This window comes from Pelophylax lessonae (genome assembly GCF_965119305.1).
Source record: "Pelophylax lessonae genome assembly, chromosome: 6".
In the NCBI taxonomy this organism is placed as follows: Eukaryota; Metazoa; Chordata; class Amphibia; order Anura; family Ranidae; genus Pelophylax; species Pelophylax lessonae.
Genome location: NC_138773.1, coordinates 174,175,683 through 174,200,782, shown reverse-complemented (window position 1 = coordinate 174,200,782; position 25,100 = coordinate 174,175,683). Strand labels below are relative to the sequence as shown.

Sequence of the window (25,100 nt, the reverse complement as noted above, 5' to 3'; positions counted from 1 at the left end):
AAAGGTTGAGAAACACTGCACTAGTCTAAAACAGGGCTCGACAAACCCCAGGCGCCAAGTCACCATGGAGACAAGAAATTGCGTCCTGGCGCCTGGGCTTTTGTTTAGTGACAAGTGCTTCAACTGCAATTGCAGGACGGGCATCATGGGGATTGTGGTTAGTAGCGGGGGAAGAAGATGATCCAGATGGAGCAGAAAGAGCGGCGTTACAGCTGCTGGCACGGCAGGAGAAACAAGTGGGCAGCAGAGAAGTAAAGCTAGAGGGAGCCTGGTGGCCATTGTCCACGCTTCTGCTGCCACTGCCCTTTCCAGGGTATTGCTGGAGCAGGCCGAGGGAGGCAGTGGCCCAGCTAAGGGATGTCAGGGCTCCAGACTCAAGTGTTTTCCCAACAATTAGCAACCTGCTCCAGTAGCATTGGGAGGGGGGGGGGGGTTTGCCACAGAAGGCGGCAGAGTAGGCACTGGAGGCAGAGGGGGGTGGGGGGGGGACTCATTGCCACAACCACCCTCCCCCCTCTGCTGTAGAGAGGACAGCAGTACCTGAGCTCTGATATATAAACAAACTGGCTCCTAGATTTAAACCAAATTTATCAAGCCCAGGTCTAAACAATCTGCCACTTCCACATTCAACCCCGATGTTCTGCTAGTGGAGGTCTGCAAATAAAATCCATTTCTATAAATCTGTTGTGGTTTTATTTTCAAACCTGCAACCTTGTTAAAGGAAAATTGGATTCCTCACCTTATTAAAAAAAAAAAAAAAAAAACTATTAGCAGCCAATTGGGATTTAGGCCAGTAACTGGAATGTATAATTCCGGTAGATTCCCACACTGCCGAGATCCAAGTCATCATGGTAAACTGGCATGTTTATAAAACTAATTACAGCAGAATAAAAAATGGATCCATGAACACAAACATGGTGTAAAGAATTGTGGGGCCAAATTCAGCAATGGGTTTAATCTCATCTGTAAAGGTGGCCATACATGGATCAAAATTCAACCAGTTCAGCAGAGTGGAGAGGGAAATCAGGTAATTTTCTTGTTCAACAGAATAGAAAAAAAAAAAAAAAAGATATTGTGGGGCCAGATTCCGCAATGGGTTTGGTTACCTCCTCATTCTCATCAGCCATACATGGATCGAAATTTGGCCAGGTGAGCAGAGCGGATGGGAGAATAAGGTAATTTTCTTGCTCAACCCACTGGTTGAGCAGAAAAAAACAAGGAAAAAAAAAAAATTGTGATGTATGGGCTGCCGAACTAGTACCAACACACACCAGCTACTAGATGGGGTAGCACTAATGCTGTGCTGTACTGCACCTCAAATGAGCACTTTAAGGCCTCTTGCACACTGTTGCCTGAAAATGCTCAAACAGCATGTTTTAATATTGCAGCATGTTTTCATTGCGACTGTGCAAACAGGAGCATAAACCAGTGCTGTGTATTGGATCAGTAAAAAGGAAAAAAAAAAAAATGTGTTGGTCAGTATTTTGGCACAAATACACAAATGCCTGAAATGACATCCAGGAATCCTGATGTTCAATCAGTAGTATCCTGTGCAAGAGGCCTAAGGCAGCTAGGTAGATTTACAATTGAAGTAGACACTGAGAAATGTATTATGTTCGATGAATAGGACCGGGCTCCGATGAATAGGACCGGGCTCTAATTAAAACTGAACAGAATAAATGATAAATATTGTTGTATGTTGTTAAATGTTAAAAATTGTTCAAGTCATGTTAAAAGCAAAAAAGTGAAAAGTAAACAAATCTGAAAAAAGTAGTTTATCTTCGCAGTATTCATTTGACAAAAAACTAAGTAAACAAAAAGTCACATGTATGCTCTCAAGTACATTTTTCCAGCAAATTCCCATTAATACTATTATAAAAATGTCCCACCTAGATCCAGACAAGCAAAACAAGAATGCATGACATCACATTAATCCCATACCTAGATATCATGTTAACTTCCCATTTGGGTACATATTTACTTGTGTGAAATCAAATACTACGTTGTCTGCCTGAATACTAAATGATGCAACATCCAGTTTATGTAGAATTTGAATTTGCTTTGTGGTTATGACAATTTATTAACAGTTGGCACATACAGTGAGGTGCGCTGTTTCACAAAAAACGCCAGTTAACATGTATCACAGTGATCTCTGGAATTGTACTGGTGGGTAAACATGTTTGTACTCCGCTTTTGATTTAATTTGCCTACAAAATGTTGCAAGCATATGCTGTAAACTTTTTCAACATACAAAGCTAGCAGACAGACATTACAAATGGACCAAGGAGAATACCGAGAAAGTCAAAAGTTGATGTCGAGCACTATTTTGTCTTCATATAAAGCAATAACCAGCATTATGGCAAAACCAAGGAGAAGTCCCAAGTTCTGCAGTATAAACTGTCCCACTGGGCAATGTTCTTCGTTTTCTCCATCCCCATGCAGCATTTCTGGAAGCTAGGAATAAAAAAAAAAAAAAAAAAAGCAAAGTCAGATTTTATTTGAAATCTTTCAAAAAAACTAAAAACAAAAAGCAGCTACAGAGTGCTAGAGCAGATTTGGCACACAAATCTATGCAAGCCAGGGAGTAGATGGAAGGGGGTTTTGACTGTTCTTTTAAGGGCAGCTCTTGCTTCTTGGCATAATTGTCAAATGGAAAGGGATTTTACTGTTCGTAGACAAAGTCAAATTTTTGTACTGAGGAACACAGGAAGTCATTTACCTTCAGATGTGCAAAATCCACCTAAGCAAGGGGTGGGAAACACAGCAAAAAATGCTAACAGGCTCAAGATGCCCTACACATGTGTACTGACAGGAGACCAATGCGAGAGATAAGCCAGGAAGATAAGCCAGCAAAACCACTACACAGGGCAGGCAAGTATAACACGTTTGTAAAGTCTTATTTTTTCCTATTAAAACAATTACTTTAAGGCTTCATCCATTTGCTCCATGTGCTCTATAGTCAAGGGAACCGCAACGGCAAATCTTTTGACCAGTTAGCCATGGTTTGGCACAGGAAATTTACAGCCAAGATGAGGTAAAGAGTAGGGCCGCTAGCAAAAAAACAGTGACAGGGTTTTTAACCGCTTATCGATGGGATCCTTAAAAAACAGATTCATCCCTCGCCATTGTGTTTTTCATTTTGTTTAGTCTGGCTATTGCCGAAGCACAGCAGCGGTAGACACATTTTGAACACAATTCTCTCCAAACAGGCACAAGGTTTAAGTACTTGAGGGGAGCAAACCGCTTGCCACCAGGGTGTTTCCAGTCTTCGTAGTGAAAAAGCAGGCACAATGGGAAAGGCTTTGTGCCCTTTGGAGTGGTTTAGGACCACAGACAGTAGATGCAATATAATCATTCAATTTTAGTGTATACCACATCAAGAAAAACCAAAACAGTCTTTTGGGAGCATAACCAGCGGATTGCAACACCTTGATGGAAAGCTCCTAAGTCAAAGACCAGAGACTCAGCCATCAGCCACTGAGACTGTCATGCCTTCTCATACAGATTCAATATTAGATTTTTACCTCAGAAGCAGAGGATGTGCTTGTGGTCAAGGCCTGCCAAAAGATGGAAGTTCCATGTGGGTCTATGCAAGCAGCAGGGAGATGCACACTTTTACGCGATACAGAATTGAAGCAAGGCTGCACCCAGCCAATGACCTCAGCCACACAGTGCTAATGCCTCCTGCAGCAAAACGGTTAATTGGTCAGCATTTGGACAGCAGAATAGATATGACACAAAACCGCTGGGATGTCAAACAAAGCACTAGAGGCAATGTAGTCCCCATAGGCTTGGAACGATCAGCAGCATGCTGCAATGGCTGACCAAACACGCCGTTTTTCCCCCTCTACGGCTTTGAACAAGATTTCATTGCCTTTGGATTTCAGCTACAGCTATAATTTATAATCCTTATGGTTTTCCCCTTTAAGTTTGATGTGTGAGTTCCCTGCTGGAAACTCTCAATAAGGCTTATTAAGGCATATTCTGTACATAATGTGCTCTATACCCCTGAAGAAGCGGACCTCCAGTGCCCGCGAAACATGTCGGGATTAGTCTCATGTTCCTCATTGGACCTGATTTATTGTATATTACTGCCTTATGCCTCATGTCCTTCACACATCCAGTTCTCTATATGTGTCATTTGTTATGTCTAGGAGTACATATTTTTGTACCAATCACTCTGCTTTTTAATATGTATCAATAAACGTTTTCATGTTTTTATTAACATAGCTTTTTATTCTTCTCTACCTGGTACCTAAAAAATCCCACCAGCCCTCAACATTTTTTCTGACTGCCCCTTTCTTCCCACTTTTTTCCTCCTTTTCCCTCTATTCTTCCCCCTTCTGACCTTCCCCTCCTTTTTCCCCCTTTTCCCCCTGCGCCCCCCCCCCCCATTTTTCTTCCTTCCCCATCCTTCTCCTCTCCCTATTTCCCTCCCTCTCTCCTCCTTCGGTTCTCCCATACTTCCTTTCCTTTTCTATCCAGGCCTATGCCTTTATACCTTAGGCCCCTGTCCTGGAGGCACTTTGGGAACACTTCCCCTTTTTTATAGTATACATCTCTAGGGATGCAGTACCCCTTCTTCCAGTTTATTACAAACCTAACTTTTTGTTTACAATATATACCTTGACTAGACAAAAAAAATCCGCAAAACAAATGTCACAATGCAGTCCAAAAAAAAAAAAAAAGAATATAAAAAGATAATTATATAAAATCGCTGTTGCGCTTAAAGTTCTCCAAAATATGACTTCAAAAGGTGCTCCAATAGATAGTGCTTCTGTGTCATTTCTGCTTCACAGTGCTGCATGCATTGCTCTGTGCCCAGTGTCACTGACCAGATTTTGACTTTGTGCTTTTCAGTAAAAAAAAGGTCTCCCAGGCTTATGGATATTTCCCTCCCAGGTCTTTGCAGGATGATACACAGCACCTCTCCTTCACCACTCCAACAATTAGAAATTTTATACATTTGCATTCAAAAACCTGTAATCACCTCCCATGAGGTGCGTTGCTTTGTAATACCTTATTTCTTTAAGACCACTGTTTCACAATAGCCATCAGTTCTTTGATGCATAAACAAGTTCTAAGCTAAGGTAACAGCAGGCACATAAATGCAGTCATGCATGTGTGGTAGTAAATGCTTAGGAGTGGTCTGGGACCATGAAAAGAAAAAAAAAAAAAAAAAATTACAGCAGCTTTGGTTGTCCTGTGGCCACCATATTGCTGTTTCTCTGGCCTCCCTAGCGTTTACAGTGTAGGATGGTAGGCCACTATGTATGGAAGATAGACGAGGGATACCGCATGACCATAGCAGCTCTATCTGGAGAGGTGTCAGGGTTTGTTTGTAGACTTCCTAATTGGAAGACCAATACAAAACATATGTGGATACTAGTAATGTGGCTTTAGGCAGTTAATGGGAAGGTCAGGCAAGTGTAAATGCACAAAAGAGGAGGAGAATAGTTTACACAATCATCTGCATACATAAACAAATTTACTGAACATTTCTTGCCTCTATTGTCCCTTACCATGTCAACTAGTGCCACATATAGAAACATGCCAGCTGTAACGGCAAAAATCCACAACGTGATATTATTGGCATACTGTCCAACTGCTGTGCCTATAAGCATGCCTATATAAGCCATCATTGCAGAGAGAACATTGTATACAATTGCTTGCTTTACAGTCATACCAGCCTTCAGTAACACTGCAAAATCTCCTGCAGGAAAGACAACAAGGTTAGTTTTGCATGGAAAGCCTAAACCGGAAAGCTATTGCTGCAAAAAAAAAAAAAAAAACACCAAGAAAGAAAATGGTTCAAAAGGTCCATGTGCATGCAATACGTGTATTGGAAGAGGTCATCTATGACGAATCAGAGCTAAATGCCGTTGTCACATTCTCAGAAGTGTACCTAGTAGTGCATTGTAGCCACTCCTGATTGCTGACAGTGCTGTTCCATTTTAATACGGACAGTGCTGTTCCATTTTTATACTTCTAAGTGCACACTTAATGTTCATAGTTTATCTGGTTTTACACTGTGGAGTGTTTGGTCTCCTTTTTCTCTCTGACATGTATACATTAAGCGACCATTGGAGACCAAGGCTTAAAGCACTATTCCCCCTTGATGCCAATTCAGTGGATGCAAGTTGGAAGCTTGGTGGAATACTGACTGCTAGTATATAGGTTCTATTTCTCCGGTGGAATACTGACCGCTATCATATAGGTTCTATTTCTCCAGTAAGCCTTCTGCTGTTTGGTGGAGACCCATCTGGTGTGGGATTCCCAGCAACACTAACCCCGGGAAGCTTTTACCCCTTTCATAACCAGAGGATTTTTTTGCTATTCAGCACTGCGCCACTTTAACTGACAATTGCTTGGTCATGCAACACTGTATGAAAATTAGTTTTTATTATTTGTTCACACAAATCTAGCTTTTTTAGTGCCATTTGATCACCAGTAGGTTTTTTGCAATCTAAAGAAAAAAAAATTGTATATTTGTGTTCTATATTAATTGGTTTGTGTTGGTTATAGCTTTACAATCGAGGAATTTATGCAGCTTTTACTCTGACTCACATTTGAGGCACTAATGCCAGGACAGCTCAAACCCCCAAAATGACCCCTTTTTGCAAAGTAGACACCAAGTTATTTGCTGAGAGACATGTTGGAAGATTTGATGTGCCAATTTATAGTGCGTGGTGAGGTGTGCGTGCCCCTAAAGGATGTCATGTGACGATACCGGTAGGGCGGGATGTACGCACACCACTATGCATGCGCGGTTGTGAGTCATTTTAGCTTCTGGATATCTAGGGGTTTTAGTGTTTGATATGCCAATTAATGCCGGTATTTTATGCTGAAAATGTATTAAAACTGTGGGTGCAGTCACATTTCTAGTTTATACGGTATCACACTATGTTGGCAATCTTATTTTAATGTCACGATTTTGGAATTGATCATGCCGCATGGAAGTACTTTGTTTTTTTCTAATGTTGACCTTCTCTTACCACTGTGGCTGGTGAGCCGGTGAGACTCGTTTTCACATAGGATTATTGGACATTTTTCTTTCACAGCACCAAACTATTTTTTGCCACGTTTTGAATGACAATTTTTTTTTTCTTTTTTACACAAATTTGTCATTTTAATGAGATTTCCCACACATGCCATTACACCAACACATTGTTACTTCTCAAGTATGAGGATACCACATGTGAAACTTTTTGGGGACATTGAACGAATCAGTGTTTTGGTCACTATAGACACTATACAGCCGTGGCAATTGCAATTCATCTGATCACTCTTCATAATAATCTGGAGTATATGTAAAGACCCCCTTTGCCATGAACTTGATCCAGTAAAAACATTTCCACTGCATTTGTGAAGAAGGCTTTAGGGCGCCCAAGAAAGTCCAGCAAGTGCCAAGACTGTCTCCTATTGTTGATTGAGCATCAGGATCAGGGCCCCACCAGTGCAGAGCCTCTTCAGGAATAGCAGCAGGCAGGTGCAAGTGCACCTGCATGCACAGTGAGGTGAAGACTTCTGGAGGAGAATAGCCTGGTGTCAAAAAGGGCAGCAAAGCAGCCACTTTCCAAGAAAAACATCAGGGACAGACTGATATTCAACAAAAGGTACAGGGATTGGACTGCCAAGGACTGGAGTAAAGCAATTTTCTCTGCTGAATCCCCTTTCCGATTGTTTGGGGCATCAAGAAAAAAACCTTGTCCGAAGAAGAAAAAAGTTAACGCTACCATCAGTCCTGCATTATGCCAACAGTAAAGCACAGTGAGACATTCATGTGTGGGGTTGGTTCTGAGCCAAGGGAGGGGGCTAACTTAGTTTTGCCCAAGAACACAGATGAAGAATGGTATAAAAACAACCCCCGAGAGCAACTTCTTCCCATCCATAGAAGAACAGTTTGGTGACGAAAAATGCCATAAGGCAAAAGTGATAACCAGGTGGGTTGGGGGAACAAAACATTGAAATTTTGAGTCAATGGCCAGGAAACTCCCCAGACCTTAATGCCATTGAGAACTTGTGGTCAATGCTCAAGAGGCAGGTGAATAAAAAACCTCCCCACAAATTCTGACAAACCAAGGATTGATTATGCAAGAACGGGCTGCCATCAGTTAGGATGTGGCCAAGAAGTTAATAGACCACATGCCAGGGCGAATTGCAGAGGTCTTGAAAAAGAAGGGTCAACACTTCAAAAATATTGACTCTTTGCATATAATGGTCAATTAAAAGCCTCTGACACTTGTATAATTACAAGCATTTAATTTCAGAATACCATAGTAAAATCTGACAAAGTTCTAAAAACAAAAAAAAAACACTGAAGCAGCAGACTTCTCAAAACTTGCCATTCTCAAAACTTTTGGCCATGGCTGTACTAGTAAAGGCGCTGATCAGCGACTTCTAGTGTGGTTGCAATAGTGTGTGGGCAATCCTGTGCTAACTGACCCTAATGCTGTTTGATGTCGCTAGTAAGTCCGCAATGTGCACGCCCTGAACCCAGAAGCAAGCCGGCAACGTTTATTTACATTGCTAAATCTACTGTAACCAAGCAGCAAGTAGTTAATCTGGTGTTTGGAGCGCCACTTCATGTATTATTGCATCAGTATGGACTTTTTGGACTGGTCTTTTTAGGCTTTCTTTAATTAGGTTTTTTATTTGAGGTTATGGTGTGAGCTCATTTTTATGTAGCGCAACACAGCAGATTTAGGATTATTGGTGCTATGTTAAATAGCTCACAGCACCAAGGCTTTTCATTTTTCCAATTTACGTCATTCCATGGCAAAGTTACTCCAACATTACATAAAACAGTACCTTACAGTTTACTATTCCTTGATTGAGGACTCTAAAGCAAAGCACTGTTTATTTCAATAGACCAGTTATCGAACAGTGATGGGAGGTTAGCCCAGTCACACAACCAACACCCTGGACACTGCAGACTCAATGTGAGTTTTAAAGATTTGGTTTTAGCTTTAAAGCAGTATTTCACAAGTTGAGCCTTTTTTCTTACTGCTTATGGTCTAAATCTGGTGCCTTGTTTGGAGAGTGAATGATCAATACCTGGAGCTATTTCCATCTAAGGCGTTGTGCCTAGGGAAGAATAAACAGGAACATGTTATAACCTTATACTTAAGGGTCAACTAAGGTGGTGTGCTTCCTTTAGGTGGTGGGGATATACAGGTGTATCTAAAAAAAAATTAGAATATCAAAAAAGTTATTACTTTCAATTAAAAAAAGTGAAACTATATATTCATTACACACAGAGTTACACATTTCAAGCATTTCTTTCTTATAATTGAGGATTATGCATACAGCTAGTAAAAACCCAATATTCAGTATCAAAATTTGACTATTATGAAAAAGTTCAATATTGTAGACTCGGTGTCACACAAATCAGCTAATTAACTCAAAACACCTGTAAAGGTTTCCTGAGCCATTAAACGGTCTTTCAGTCTGGTTCAGGTTACACAATCATGGGGAAGACTGCTAACTTTTTGTCCAGAAGACATTGACATCCTTCACAAGGAAGGCAAGTCACTAAAGGTCATTGCTAAAGAAGCTGGCTGTTCCAGAGTGCTGTATCCAAGCATATTAATGGAAAAAGTTGAATGGAAGGAAAAAAAAAAAAGTGTGGTAGAAAAAGGTGCAAAAGCAACAGGGAAAACTGCAGCATTGAGAGGAATGTGAAGCAAAGGGCATCCAAGAATTTGGAGGGAGATTCACAAGGAATAAATTATGGCTGGTGTCACACACGACAGACAGACACACTACATCTGTCACATTCCTTGTGTCAAGCCACTCCTTAACCAGAGACCTCAGAAGCATCTTACCTAGGCTAAGGAGAATGAATTGGGACTGTTGCTCAGTGGTCCAAAGTCCTCTTTTTGGATGAAAGTAAATTTTGCATTTTCTTTGGAAATCAAGGTCTCTGAGTCTGGAAGAAGAGTGGAGGCGTGCATAATCCAAGTTGAATGAGGTCCAGTGTAAAGTTTCCAAAGTCAGTGATGACATGGTTCCCCTAAATGTAAAGGTTGTTGGTCCACTGTTTTATCAAGTCCAAAGTCAGCACAACGCTGTACCAGGAAATCCTAGAGCACTTCAAGCTTTCCTCTGCTAACCAGCTTTATGGAGATGGCAATTTCATTTTCCAGCAGGACATGGCACTGACCCACACTTCCAAAAGTACCAATACCTAGTTTAATGATCAAGGTATCACTGTGCTTGATTTGGCCAGCAAACTCGCCTGACTCAAACCCCATAGAGAATCTGTGGGGTATTGTCAAGAGGACGATGGGAGACACCAGGCCCAACAACGCAGACAAGCTGAAGGGGGCTATTACCCTGGGCTTCCATAACACCTCAGCAGTGCCACAGGCTGATCGCCTCCATGCCACACCACACTGAGGCAAAACACAGATACATTCATGCAAAAGGAGCCCTGACCAAGTATTGAGTGCATACTATACTGTACATAGACACTTTTCAGCAAGCCAACATTTCTGTATTAAAAACTTTTTAATTGGTCTTAGGCAATATTCAAATTTTCTGATACACTGAATTTTGGGTTTTTACTAGCTGCAAGCCATAATCATCAAAATTAAAAAGAAAAATGCTTGAAATTGTTAATAAATCTATAGAGTATAGGAGTTTCACGTTTTGAACTGAATTACTGAAATTAACTTATTGATATTCAAATTTTTTGGGATGCACCTGTAGTCACAAATTGTTGATTAGGTTGAGTTACACACTTTTTTTTTTAGATACTGAACTGAATTTTTTAGAATCATGCATCATAGTGCATTTACACAGGTGTTCTTTGTTCTTATGGAAGATCGGTCACTTAAACACAACATTGTGTTCACAATTTGACTGATTTAGCCATTTTAATTCTGCAGCTGAGACAGATTACTGGTTGTAGCTCGTTTCATGGGAAACGCAGGGTAATTCGGAGTTTTGTGACATGTTAAATGTGTCATGTGTATAGAAACACTGCTACTCCTAAAGATTAAACATATGCTAAATAATTCCCTAGCACCAAGTTACAAAGACTGCAATTTTTCTTTCTATAAAAACAAATTTTAAAAAATGAATTGACCAAAATACTATTAGGCCCTATGCACACTGGACATTTTTACAGCTGAGGTTTTTGGCTTCAGCCGTTTTTTCTGCAGCCAGTAAACTTCCCAGCATGCTATCCAATGTGTCCCATAGGCGGTTATCAGCGTTTGGCAGGGGCGTTTTCTGGCTGGGAAAAAAAAAGCTAAAAAAAAAAAAAAAGCTAAAAAATGCTGAACAACACTACTGCAAAAACGCAATACTCCTTTTACAGCTAATGCTACTGGTGTGTTTAGAATGTCCAGTGTGCATTAGGCCTTACGGTTTCCTTTTAAAACTAAAGGATAACAGTAATATGGACAATTAAACCAAACAAGCAAACAATGGGCATTTCTTGATACAACAGACAAACAAATCCTACCCAATTCATGTGGCAGCTCATGGCAGAACACAGCTACGGATGTGCTAATTCCTCCGGTAAGCCCTGCACTGAAAGCTGCACCTGAAAACAAGAAAAACCATCAGGAAAAAACAAAGGATTCTTCGATGACTGTATACTCATACATGTCTAACCATAACACACAAACAGTATTTGTATATTGCAGATGTATTAGCAAAGTCAGACAAATGCAAGGAATCTAGTTATTCATTTCATAAAGAGATGTAGCCCTTAAAACTAAAGTCTGAACTTACCTATGGCTAAGCCATCACTGAAATTGTGCATGCCATCGCCCATTATAACCATCCAAGCTATACTGGAAATGCCAGTGTCTTTCATATCTTTTCCAGAATGACAATGACCATGGGAATGGTGGGAGTGTTTGCTATGATTGTGTTTCTTTGACACCACTTCATTTGTGTGATTACTTTCATATTGTCCATCATCCACACTGTGATCATCATCATAAGATCCATCTTTATTATTGTGTGGCATAACATCGTCAACTGCAACAAAAACCTTTACAGGAGACTGAAGACTATCAACATATGTCATCTCGGTTTCATTTAGTCTCTGGGCTTCAGAAGCCACTCGTTCCTCAGTTCCTATATTAAAAGCAGCAAAGCAGAAAAGAATAACTGAGCAGCATTTACTTTGGGCACACAAATATTAAAGATGCTAGAGATCATTGGTTTTTCGTTACTGGGACAACATAGCATAGTATTACTTTGGCAGTATTGTGCATAAAAAGTGCAGAGAAGACAAAAAAAGTGGGACTTTTAAAAGCGTATACAAATCTTAGTCTTCATTCTATGCCTTTAAGATAATAAAAAGGCTTCTGAGTGCAGCAGCCCCCCTAATACTTACCTGAGCCCATCTCGATCCAGCTGTGTTTTAGGAAAGACTCGGCTGGCCGGGACTCTCCCTCCTGATTTGGCTGCTGATTGACAGCAGAGGCAGCCCCACTGGCTCCCTCTGCTGCCAAAGTCAGCAAGCCAATGAGGAGAGAGGGGGGCTGGGGCACTCAGGAGGAAGGGGCAAGGAGCTTTGAAACACAGGATTCATGCCTTCTGCACTGACAGAACAGCAATCTGCCTTGTTTACATAGGGCAGACTGCCGTTCTGCCTGTGTACCGAATGATCGACTGGTACTGGCTGGCAGTCCTGCGAGCTGCCGCGTACTTGCTACCCGGAAGTGCATATACACATGATCCCGCGCAGCTTGGCCGCCAGCAAGTGGTTAAAATATTTGGGTCTCAAAGTAGTGCTAATCCAAACCTCCAAACTTTTCATTAACTTGACGCCAGGTGTGCAAATTACTGACTACAATTTGCTTTTGTTGAAGTAATTAGTTTACATGGGTTTAAGTTTTCCTCTAGCACTGTGAAAGTTTACTGGGTGCGTTCCAAGAGACAAGTACATTAGAATTTTTTGTGTATGATCAGCTTAACCACCTCCCATCCGCGCTACAGCCTATATACGGCTGCAGCGCGGACTCACATTTTCGGGAGGCCGTCTTTATATGGCCTCCCAGAAACCGTCTCCCCGCGCGCTCCCGTGAGCGCGCATCGGGGAAAATCTGGGACACAGCCGATCACAGATCGTGGTGAATGGCCAATCACAGCGGCCATTCACCATGTGATCGGACCGTCCAATGAGAGATGATCTCATATGTAAACATATGAGATCATCTCATCGCCAGCGCTCCTTCCTCACACGGAGCCTGCAGTGTGAGGAAGGAGGGAGAGCTGCACAGCGCCGGGGACACAGAACAAATGTAATCAGGGCACCGATCACCAGTGCCCCGATTACTAGAGGTAAAAAGCACACACAGTGCCATCAGTGCCCACAATCAGTGCCCATAGTGCTGTCAGTGCCTGCTCATCTAGGCACTGATGAGCACTGACTGGCAGCACTATGGGCACTGATAGTGCCGCCCATCAGCGCAGCCCATCAGTGAAGGAGAAAAATGTATTTTCAAAATTTACTCGCAGAAAATAAGAAAAACTTTTTTCAAAATTTTCTGTCTTTTTTCTTTTTTTTTGTAAAAAATAAAAAACCCAGAGGTGATTACATACCACCAAAAGAAAGCTCTATTTGTGTGAAAAAAATGATAAAAATTTTCATATGGGTACAGTGTAGCATGACTGCGCAATTGTCAGTCAAAGTGTGAGAGCGCTGAAAGCTAAAAATTGGTCTGGATGGGAAGGGGGTTTAAGTGCACAGAAGGCAAGTAGTTAAGCACGTTAAGGCAAATTACTGCAGAAAACCAGTTATTTCCAAAGGTTTCAAATACTTTCTTGCTACAGTAGAAATGGTCAGTAAGCTCGGGTTTAACCAGGCCATTGCCTTAATACACCCGGATCAATCCAGTTTCATGCCCCAGAAGTCCACGTCTTAACTTGGAGGTTGTTTCTCAACATCCAGGCGAGGGCTGATAACATCGGTAATAGGGCTCTGTTATCATTGGATGCGGCCAAGGCCTTTGAAAGTGTGGCGTGGCCCTTCCTTCAGGCTGTTCTTGCAAAGTTTGGATTTGAGGCCAACATTTACATCATTGGTTCAATTATTGTACAGTCACCCACTGGCAGCCATAAGGAAGGCAGGACAGATTTTAGACCCATTCACCCCAGGTAGGAGTACCCATTATCCCCACTACTATTCGCATTAGCAATGGAACCTCTGGCTGCCTTTATTAGGCAAAACCCTAATCTAATGGGATTTCAATTCGGGGACCGCCAGGAAAAAAAAAAAAAAAAAGTAATGCTTTACGCTGAAAGGCACCATGTTGCTATTAGGAGAAACTTTGAGGCTGTGATACAACCTATCACTAGGTTTGGGGAATTTTCGGGTCTCCTTTTAATTGGGACAAAACTGCATTGATGCTACTGGAGAATGACCCCCCACCAGTCATTGCACCAACATGCCCAGTCCCGGTTGTAACCTACTTCAAATACCTGCGAGTTCAGATTACCTCCTAGCTGCTGATGGACTTCTGTCACCTGAACATCACGCCATTGCTTAGCTGTTTGTGACAAAATTAAAATCTGGAATAGGCTATAGCTGTACTTGGCAGGAAAGGTGAACTTGGTAAAAATCTTTATGCCCCAGTTGCTGTACTTTTTGCATTACACTCTTGTGGTCGTAATTTGAGTGTTTTACAAGAGGTTAACTATTTTTAGACAACGGTTGTGGCACAAAAAGGTACCCAGAGTGAGGCTTGAGCATCTCCAGAGACCAAAAGATGGAGGACTGGCCATGCCCAACCTCTGGCTATACTACCTTGCCTCAAAGTTGCAACACTTAGAGGTTTGGGGCCTGTTGCCATTTCACCCAGTATCGACTCAAAGCATTCTTCATGCAGCTGAAGTGCATGACCTGCCTACATGTTTGGAAGCTGGAGCCTTTGCTAAATGAAATCTCCTATTACCTAATTTTATTCTTATTCATAAAATTTGGAACAAGGCTAAACAGCTCAAACAAGTTACTGGTTTTACACGCTACAGCCCAGTATGGCATAATCGTAATTACCCTGAATTAGCCAAAATTCAACAGGTTGTGAGATGAAGTTAGTGGGGAATAACTCACCTTAGTCATTTTTAGTAACGGTTCACTGTGCTCAGATGAGCTGAGCACGATATTCTCCCCCCCAGGTTCATGTTTTTTTAAATTACTTTAAGCTTAAAGATGCTGTTACAGCGTAGGGCTCAGTGATGGAGTGCCAGCGGTCCCTGACCCAGTGTTTAATATGATGGCCAAAACGGTCTCTACTAAGAGATCCATATCCCGATGCTATGCAATGTTAAATTACTTTCCAACTTCATTCCATTTCAAGGTAAATCAATACTGGGAGAGGGATGTGGGCCCTTTAATTGATGATCAGTGGGAGGAGGCCTTACAGGCAGTACCTCAATGTTCAAAATGTGTCTCAGTCACGCAATTGTATACTCCCGAGCACTCATTTCACCAGTCAGGCTGCCTTCGGGACAATGATGACTTGATTCACTTAATCTGGAGATGCCCAGAACTGCATTGGTTGGAAGTGTTGGGTACCATAAAATTAACAGGGTGGTCCAGCTTTCCCCAACATTAGACCCTGCCTTTTGTGTGACTTGGATTACAGGCTCATACGAGAAAAGCTGTTGCTAGAGCCCTTTTCCAGGTTCTACCCTGACACTGGCAGTCCACTAATCCCCCTTTCCCATAAAGAATGGTTACAATTTATGGGAGAAACCCTGAGATTGGAGAAGTATATCTACCAGCACAGCGGCAGACCCCAAAAATGTGATAGCTTGTGGGGCCCATGGCAAGATACACCAGGTTTACTAATAGGCCAAGGATAATTCACCTAACGCTTTTTGGAAGTGGGATTTTTATGGTTTAAACCACACAGTGCTTCAATTGTTTTTAGGGTGACAGAGATACCACTCCCTTTGATTTTATGCACAAGCATTAGGTTTTTTGTACATGACATATGTGATGCCATTTACTGATGTTCTTGGTAATTGTAGATGCAGTCCTGGAAACTTTGTGCCTACACTGTTTTGTTTTCCGCTTTTATTTTAAAATAAAAATTATTTAATTTTATATAAAAATAGAGAAGTCAGGACTAACGAAAAAAACGGAATTTTTGTAAAATCTTACCTGTAAAATTCCTTTCTCTGAGTCCTCCGACAGTTGCCGCCTCCTCCAAGTCATCACTATTGGGTATTGTCCACCTATCCGTAGGAATAGCTAGGCATATAGACTTAGTCAAAAGACAAAAGGCATTAGCATATACACATCCACGGGGCTGTCCCATCTGGTCAATACCCCCCCTGCATCACCACTCCCAACTCAGTTTGGTAGCATAGCAGTAGGTAATAAGAACCCCAAAAGAGGGGCGGGGGCGGCGACTGTCGGAGGACTCAGAGAAAGGAATTTTACAGGTAAGATTTTACAAAAATTCAGTTTTCTCTGACGTCCGACAGTCGCCGCCTCCTCTAAGTCATCGCTATTGGGCTGTCCCAAAGCAGTATAGACATGAGGGGTGGGAGACGCAACCGTAGAAAAAAGGCAACGCAGTACCCACATCAGAGAAAGGAATCTTACATGCACCGTATGAACCAACTGGGCAACAGAAAAAAAAACAAAACACAATGCTCAACAGGAGCAACAGCCCAGGAAAGCAAATGCCAACAGCCAGGGACCCAGAGAAAAAAATGCAAGGGTCCATCATGGCACAGCCGCACTGAGAACTTTGCGGCCAAAAGCAGCATCAGCTGATGCCAGAACGTCTACTTTGTAGAACTTGGAAAAAGTGTGCACCGACGACCAAGTCGCCGCCTTGCACACCTGGGTCACCGAGGCCCGATGCCAACAGGCCCAGGAAGTACTCAAAGACCTGGTAAGAGTGCGCCTTAACAGGGAAGGGCGGAACCCGTTCCTTCAAGGCATAGGCCTGCTCAATGTCTGTCTGATCCACTTGGCAATAGTCGCTGCCGATGCAGCCATGCCCTTCCGAGGTCCCTCAGGAAGGACAAAGAGAGTCCGCCTTCGGAAAGGATTCCGTAGACTTCAGGTAAACCTTGATCGCCCTGACAACATCCAAGGAATGCAAAGCAATCTCCTTTGGATGCTTAGGCTTTGTACAAAGCGAAGGCAAGACAATTTCCTCATTAAGGTGGAACTCAGTGATCACCTTGGGAAGAAAGGACGGGGGTGTTCTCAACACCACCTTATCCTTGTGAATCATCAAGTAAGGGGAGCGGCAAGACAACGCCGCCAGCTCCGACACTCTGCGAGCCGAAGTGATCGCCACAAGAAAAGCAACCTTTCGACAGCAGAGGCAACAATATCTCCCTGATATTTTCAAAAGGAGCACGCTGCAACGCGGACAGGACCAAGTTCAAGTCCCATGGAGGTAAAGGCTCCTTCCTAGGAGGAGCCAAATGTCGCACACCCTGAATGAATGTGCGCAACAAGGAATGAGACGCCACAGGGCGTTGGAAAAAGACCGCCAGTGCTGACACCTGGCCCTTTATAGTGGCCAGCGGCAGGCGCTGATCCACTCCAGACTGGAGGAAAGCCAAGATTCTCGACACAGTAAGAACGAGGGGGAAAACCCCCTGGACTCACACCAGGTGAAGTAGGCTTTCCAGGTACGGTAATAGATCTTACCAGAGGAAGATTTCCTAGCCTTGATCAGGGTAGGGATAACCTAAGAAGATAGACCCTTGGCCTTCAAGACCTGGGTCTCAACAGCCAGGCCGTTAAAGCCAGCGACTGTAAAGCAGGATGGACGATCGGACCCTGAGACAGGAGATCTTCCCGCAGAGGCAGACGCCACGGAGGCGCCACTGCCAGGTGAACAACGTTGGCGTACCAAGACCGGCAAGGCCAGTCCGGCGCCACCAGAATCACCATGCGCGGTTCCGAGACCAATCTGCGAAGGAACCGGGATAGTAACTGAATCGGAGGAAAGGCGTACATCAGACGATACTTATGCCAAGGGGCCACCAAAGCATCCGAGGCGGCCGCCAACGGGTCGTGCGTTCTTGCCACGAACCTTTCCACCTTTCGGTTTAGCCGGGATGCGAACAGATCCACGTCTGGGGATCCCCACTTCGCACACAGCATCTGAAAGACCTCCGGGTGTAGGGACCATTCCCCCTGGTCCAAGTCTGGCGGCTCAGATAGTCTGCCTGCCAATTCTCCACACCCGGAATGTGAACTGCCGAAATCACCGGGACATGAGTCTCGGCCCAAGACAGGATGTCGGTCACCTCCCGGGCCGCTCGAGCACTCCTGGTGCCTCCCTGGTGGTTGATGTAAGCCACTGCGGTGGCATTGTCCGTCTGTACGCGAACAGGCCGGCCCTGGAGACGATCCGACCACTGGAAGAGACAGTTATCGCTCGTAGTTCCAGCACATTTATCGGGAGGTAGGATTCCTCCTCCGACCAAGTGCCCTGGGCAGACAGGGTGCCCAGGACTCCACCCCAGCCCGACAGGCTGGCATCCGTGGTAACCACTGTCCACACCAACGGGCGGAAGGACTTGCCTTCCGCCACTGACGGGGACTGGATCCACCACAGAAGAGCCAATCTGGTCCGGTGACTCAAGGAGACCTCCAGATCCAAGGGCTGAGGAAGTCTGTCCCACCTGGCCAGGATCTCCGTCTGGAGAGCCCGTGTGTGGAACTGGGCAAAGGGAATTGCCTCGAAGGCCGACACCATCAAACCCAGGCCCCGCATGCAGGCCCTGAGTGACGAGGACGGATTGTCCCCGAGGGATCGGATTTCATCCCGCAAAGTCCGGAGCTTGTCCTCCGGCAAGAATACCTTTGCCTGAGCAGAGTCCAGAACCATTCCCAGATAGGGAAGGCGAAGCGACGGAGACAACGCTGATTTTTGAACGTTGATGGTCCACCCGAACTCCTGGAGCGTCTGTACCGTGATTGACAGATCGCGCACAAGGTCCTGACTGGCACGCGATCTCAGAAGCAGATCGTCCAGGTACCCCAGGACTGCAATGCCCTGGGCCCGCAGCAGGCCCAGAACCGGTGCCAACACCTTGGTAAACACCCTGGGTGCCGAAGCGAGACCGAACGGTAACGCCACAAACTGGTAGTGGTCCTCCGCGATAGCGAACCGAAGGTACCGCTGATGACCCTCGAAAATGGGGATGTGCAGGTACGCATCCTTCAGATCTATCGAAGCCAGGAATTATCCTGGACTCAAGGAGGCCACAACCGACCGGAGAGACTCCCTTCGAAACTTCCGAACATGCATGAAGCGGTTCAGCGCTTTTAGGTCCAGAATAGGACGCACTTTGCCCTCCTTCCTGGGCACAGTGAACAGATTCGAATAAAACCCCCGAAACCTGTCCCGATGAGGCACCGGGAACAATCACCCCCTGAGCAAGCATGTCCTGCACCGCTTGATGCAAGTCCTGCAGATGCCCCGGAAGCAGCTGGAGATTGGAGGGAAAGAATCTGTCCGCCGGCCTGGAAAGGAATTCGATCTTGTAACCTGATCGAACGATTTCCTGGGCCCACCTGTCCGAGATCCGGAGCAGCCAAGGTTGGAGGAAACCGCGCAAATGTCCCCCCACCCCAGAAATGGGTGAGGGCGCCCCTTCAGGCAGAGGCGGAGTGTCCCGCCGAACCGGCATTGCCGGACTTCTGCTTACCCGCCCAGGGTTTCTTCTGGTTGCCCTGGGCCTTGAAGGGCTTGCCCTTGGATTGGTTCCGAAAGGCACGAAAGGACCCCTGAAGGACCCCCGAGTAGATCTAGGCGCAGAACCCCACTTGCCACGGAAAGACTTGTTCTTCGGGTTCTGGGGTAGCATAGTGCTCTTACCCCCCGTGACGCCCTTCACCAGGGTATCCAACGCCTCGCCAAAAAGGAGAGAGCCAGCATAGGGAAAATCAGCAACAGTTTTCCGCGAGGACTGGTCGGCCGACCAGCTCTTCAGCCATATCAGTTGCCGGTTAAGTACCGCGACACTCGAGAGGCGAGCCACCAAGGGAGCCTCATTTAGGGCTGCATCACACAGATACATGACTCCTTGATGAATCTGGTCCACCATTTCCAGTCGTGCAGGCGGCACGTCATCGGACACTAGGTTGCTTCTAAGCACCTTAATCCAATCAGCCACCGCCTGAGCCACCATAACGGACGCGAAAACGGGTTTGAGCAACGAACCCGCCACCGTATAGGAATGGCGGGCTAGAGACTTCAACCGCCGGTCCGTGGGATCCCGGAAAACCGGGGTATCCTCAGTAGGAACCAAGGTAGCCTTGTTCAGCACGGCCACAGTGTGATCTACCTGTGGAGGCACACACCATCGCGATTCCGTAGCCGGCGCAAAAGGATAAAGCAATTTGAACCGACTAGGTACCAGGAATGGACGTTTTAACGTGCGCCACATTTCATTAACAGTGTAATGGAATTCCGCTGGGCAGGGAAAAACTTGCGCAGACTTGCGGGTCTTGTGCGTCCCAAATGAGGACACAACGCCCGGAGGACATTGCTCATCCTCTAAATGCAAGGTTTCCTTAACCGAAAAAATCAACTCATCCATGGTCGCCCGTTCTTCGGGTGACCCTGGGGAGGATGTATCAACACCCTCCACCTCAGCCTCCCCCTCAGACCCCGGGGGGTCCAAGCATGAGCAGGACCCTAAAAAGGGCACACTTGCAGCAGCATCCATATCCCCATCTGAATCAGAAGAGAGAGACAGCCTTGGCCGTTTTCTCGCAGCCCGTTCAGAAATCAGCATTTCCATATTTGCCACTAAAGTCGCAACCACAGCAGCCAGATCAGGTTGCAGCAGGGCCACAGGAGAACTGGGGCCCCCCACCAAAGCTGGAGGAAACTTGCTTTCCTGAGAATCCATGGCTCAAGATAATAAAAAACTACAGTGCAAAAAAGTAATGTACTGTCCCCTTAAATAGCGCTGCGGAGTGCGCAGCCCACCGCTACTGTCACAGCTATGAAGACCCCCAAAAGGAGAAGGAAACTGAGCCAGAAGCAGTATGCAGAAGACAGATACACTGCAGAGCCCGCAGATCGTTGCTACCTGTGCCTGTGCTGTCAGAGGAAGAGGAAATGCTGCTGGAGGGGGCTGGCCATAAGCCAGACCCCAGGGAAAATGGCTGCCCCATAGGGATGCATAGGAGGCTACGCCAAGATGGCCGCCGACATGCGGCCAAACCGATCTTTCGACCGCCTACAAAATGGCGGCGGATGGCGCCAAAATGAGCTGTATACTCGCCCCAGAGGGGCTATACGCTGGTGCATAGTAAAAAACATGGCGGACCGCGCGAGTTTCCCCCCGCAGCGGTCGCCGCACAACACACAAGTCTGTACCCCCAAACATGCACCTAAGGTGACACTGGGACAGGGACCCCCGGAAAACATACAGATCTGCACACAGCGAACCCCACAGGGATCGCACAGGGAGTCACACAGGCACAGACATGGGGACACACAGCAATACAGACTGCCACCCCAGGCAGAGGCCCCACACAGAAAGTACTTACCTGTACCCGATGGCGTGGGGGAACCTCTATGCACGGATAAACCTCTGTCCTCATCTGACAGGGAGTGCCGTGAGCCAGGGACATGACGCTGCAGTATCGCAGACAAGTCCTGTAAGGTAGCCACCTCACGGCTGCATCCCTGCAGCGAACAGGGATGGGTCGTTCTTAATGCCAGGGCGAACCATAGCTGAACGCTCGATGGCGGACTGGGGGTCCATCTGACCCTCTGTGCCCTGGAGAACCGAATCCGAACCAGTCCGAATCCCAGCACAGCGTGATCCATTTTCATCCGAAGAATAAACTAACACTAGAGCTGGTAAAATAAACCGCTAGTAAAGTGAGAGAAAAAAAACTGACATTTAAAAGAAAATCAAATAAAAGATTTAGGAAGGCTGAGACTGAAGCCCCAGCACAAGGTAGCCTGACTATTCCTAAGCTAGGCAAACTAAAACTGAGTTGGTCAGTGGTGATGCAGGGGGGTATTGACCAGATGGGACAGCCCCCGTGGGTGTGTATACGCTAATGCCTTTTGTCTTTTGACTAAGTCTATATGCCTAGCTATTCCTACGGATAGGTGGACAATACCCAATAGTGATGACTTAGAGGAGGCGGCGACTGTCGGAGGACGCAAGAGAAACGGACATATTATAGATTACCATTTGGTAGTCCTGTCTAATAAGCAGTAGGGAGTTTTAGAGATTATTTTTAACAAAAAAATAATTTACAAACATGTTATACTTACCTGCTCTATGTAATGGTTTTGCACAGAGCCATCCGGATCCTCCTCTTCTAAGGTCCCTTCTTTGGCTCCTCTCTCCTGTTGAGTGCCCCCACAGCAAGCAGATTGCCATGAAGCCACTCGCGTCAAGGCTCCATGAGTCTATTCAGACCCAGCTCCTCCCTGTCGCTCCTCATTGGATCACTGAATTTGATTTACAGCAGCGGGAGATGTGCCTTTTTAGATTGATTGCATGAGTTTTAGAAAAAAGTTCAGTAATCACAGCAACCAATCAGAATTCATCTTGTACTGGTTTCACTTCAACACAAATTTGATTTGTTGCCAATAGATACCAGTAAATGATCATTTTGTTTGTTCTTAAAAGCTTTCTTTCAGCAAGGTGGAATGGGGAAAAAATTTTGGAAAAGCTTTGGGAACACACACACACACACACACACACGAGTGCTATCTAATAAATTTTCATTTTTGAAAATTATGGCCATTACAAAACCTTAAGGACCCATTAACGTGGTTGAGCTTTACAGCATGCATTACAGCTTGCTGAAAAACGTGGCCAGGTTCCTCTTAATAAAAAAGAAAAAAAAAAAAAAAAAAATAGTGCCTGTTCCCATGCCTGCGCTGCAGTGTGTTTTGAAAAATACGACGACATCTATGTTTTCTGATTTAATGGGGTAGGAGGCCTAAAGAACTCAATGGCATTGCATCAAAAAGATAACATGCATTTTGATGCATTAGCAACAAGTATTAAGCCTTTTTTTTTTTTTTTAATCGTAACCAGGTAACCTAAAAAAGAATTTAGCTGACAGCATAGCATGCAAGGCAAGATATTATAAAGCCAAAAAACGCCAGAAAGATGAAGCGTTATTAACACCACAAACCATTGTTTCAGAAAAATTTGAATACAAGACCGATAAGAAAAAAAAAAAAAAAATAGAGGACTTTTATAACCTTTACCTGCTAAGGGCTTGAGTTGTAGCCATTCAGCATCTGACCGTCGATTTAATTTGTGGTCGGACAACTTTCTCCCAACTGTAGACTCCTCAACTTTAGGTTTCCGCCTTAACCTACGTTTAATTCCCTAAATAAGAGAAAGTAATTGAAGTGACAATTGGATTTAGAGTAAGACTCTTACTAGCCAAATTTTAAAATGATCAAACCACACTACACAGTTACCTGATCACCTTGGGCAACACACAAACCCAGGCACTATATACATTTTTTATTCAACCCCGTTTAAAGAATATTGGATGGTTGAGTATGCTTAGCCATCTTATGTAGTAGAGCGGTCATATTCGCTAACACCTGAATCTATCATAAACTAGCATAATTAGCATTCACTATCTTATTCTGTTAAATTTTGAGAACCGTTAAAAATGAATTTAATTTAGTCTTTACACACATTTTAGATTGTTTTTTAAATTTGCAAACATCTGTTAGACTGAAAATACAATCCCAATTCCAAAAAAGTCGGGACACTAAAATCTACATAAAAACCAGAATGCAATGATTTGCAAATCTCAAACATTTTATTCACAATAGAAAACATCAAATGTTTAACCAGTTCCTGCCAGGCCTATAGGATGCCAGGAGAGACTCTTTCCAGGTGATCATAAGGTACCCCTTGTCACGCCACTCATGCGTGCCCGATCAGCAGTGCTGTGATGGGTGGCAAGCAGTGTCCCTCGGGCACAGCACATCACCAATGACATTGGCTCTTTACCATGTGATAAGCTGTATCCAATCAGTTGATCTCATGTGAACAAATGCTGTTTGTCGGCACTGACAGTGCTGAGAAAAGGAAAGCCGATAACCGGCTTACCTGTGACAGGGGACATTTGCACTGAGGATCAGTAGCACCTCATTGAAGGAGAGAAAAAAAAAAAATTACTTATTTGCAAAAAAACCTTTAACGGAAAATGTAGAAAGTGTTTTTTCAAAATGTTCAGTCTTTGTTTAGGAAAAACTAAATAAAAAAACAAGTGGGGATTAAAATACCACCAGAAAGAAAGCCCTGTCTCAAACTTTTTTTAATATTTTTTTTTTTTCATATCAGCACAGGACCATGCAATTGTCATTCAAAGTGCAACAGCGCTGAAAGCTGAACATTGTACTGGGCAGGAAGGGGGGGGGGGGGGGGGGGGAGTCGAACGTGTGCAGTAAGCAAGTGGTTAAACTGAGAAAATGTATCATGTTATTGGATCTTCAATCATTTCTTTAAAAATGGAAAAGTCAGCGCCTATAAAAATGAACCAGCGCCACCCTCACTCCGGCAGCCAGCTTCTGGTTCTCAGCATGTCAAATTTGGGCAGCTGGCTGCCCACTCCGCTCTGAATTGGTCCCACAGCTTTTTGGGACCTGTGACATGTCTCAGGCTGCGATTATGATGGCAGCAATAAGTCTCAAAAATATGGAACAGGACCATGTTTACCAGGGTGCAAGAATCCCCTCTTAACTCTCTAAACCTCTGGGAACTGAAGAAACCAGTTGCTTAGGTTTTATGAGAGGAATGTATTCCCATTCTCGCCTAATCTAGGATCCTAACTGCTCAACAGTCCTGAGTGTGTCTTATTTTTCATTTTAATATGTGAAAGATCTTTTCAATTAATGAAAGGTCTGGACTGCAAGCAGGCCAATTAGTGCCCAGACTCTTCTGCTATGAAGCTGTGCTGTTGTCAGACACAATTTTCGATTTATTGTCCTGCTGAAATAGGCAAGACTCTGAAAAAGCCATCAGGATGGGAGCATATGCTCCTCTTAAAACTGGATATAGATATATCTATACAGCTATCTTTCAGCATTGATGGTGCCTATACAGATGTCCAAGTTGCAAAATCCATAGGCACT

At 44.4% G+C, this 25,100-nt stretch overlaps 1 protein-coding gene across 1 annotated transcript in view; it reads right to left on the bottom strand.

Moving 5' to 3' along the window:
- Positions 1 to 1,984: 1,984 nt before the first annotated feature.
- Positions 1,985 to 25,100, bottom strand: part of SLC39A10 (solute carrier family 39 member 10) — a 140,066-nt gene continuing 116,950 nt past the window's right edge. Inside the window, exons 5-9 of the mRNA XM_082262457.1 lie at positions 23,211 to 23,334; positions 11,746 to 12,096; positions 11,474 to 11,554; positions 5,523 to 5,713; positions 1,985 to 2,454 (exon numbers count right to left, since the gene is read on the bottom strand). Of these exons, the coding sequence (XP_082118583.1) occupies positions 2,302 to 2,454; positions 5,523 to 5,713; positions 11,474 to 11,554; positions 11,746 to 12,096; positions 23,211 to 23,334 (900 nt within the window). The 3' untranslated portion in view covers positions 1,985 to 2,301. The remainder of the gene's footprint in view (positions 2,455 to 5,522; positions 5,714 to 11,473; positions 11,555 to 11,745; positions 12,097 to 23,210; positions 23,335 to 25,100) is intronic.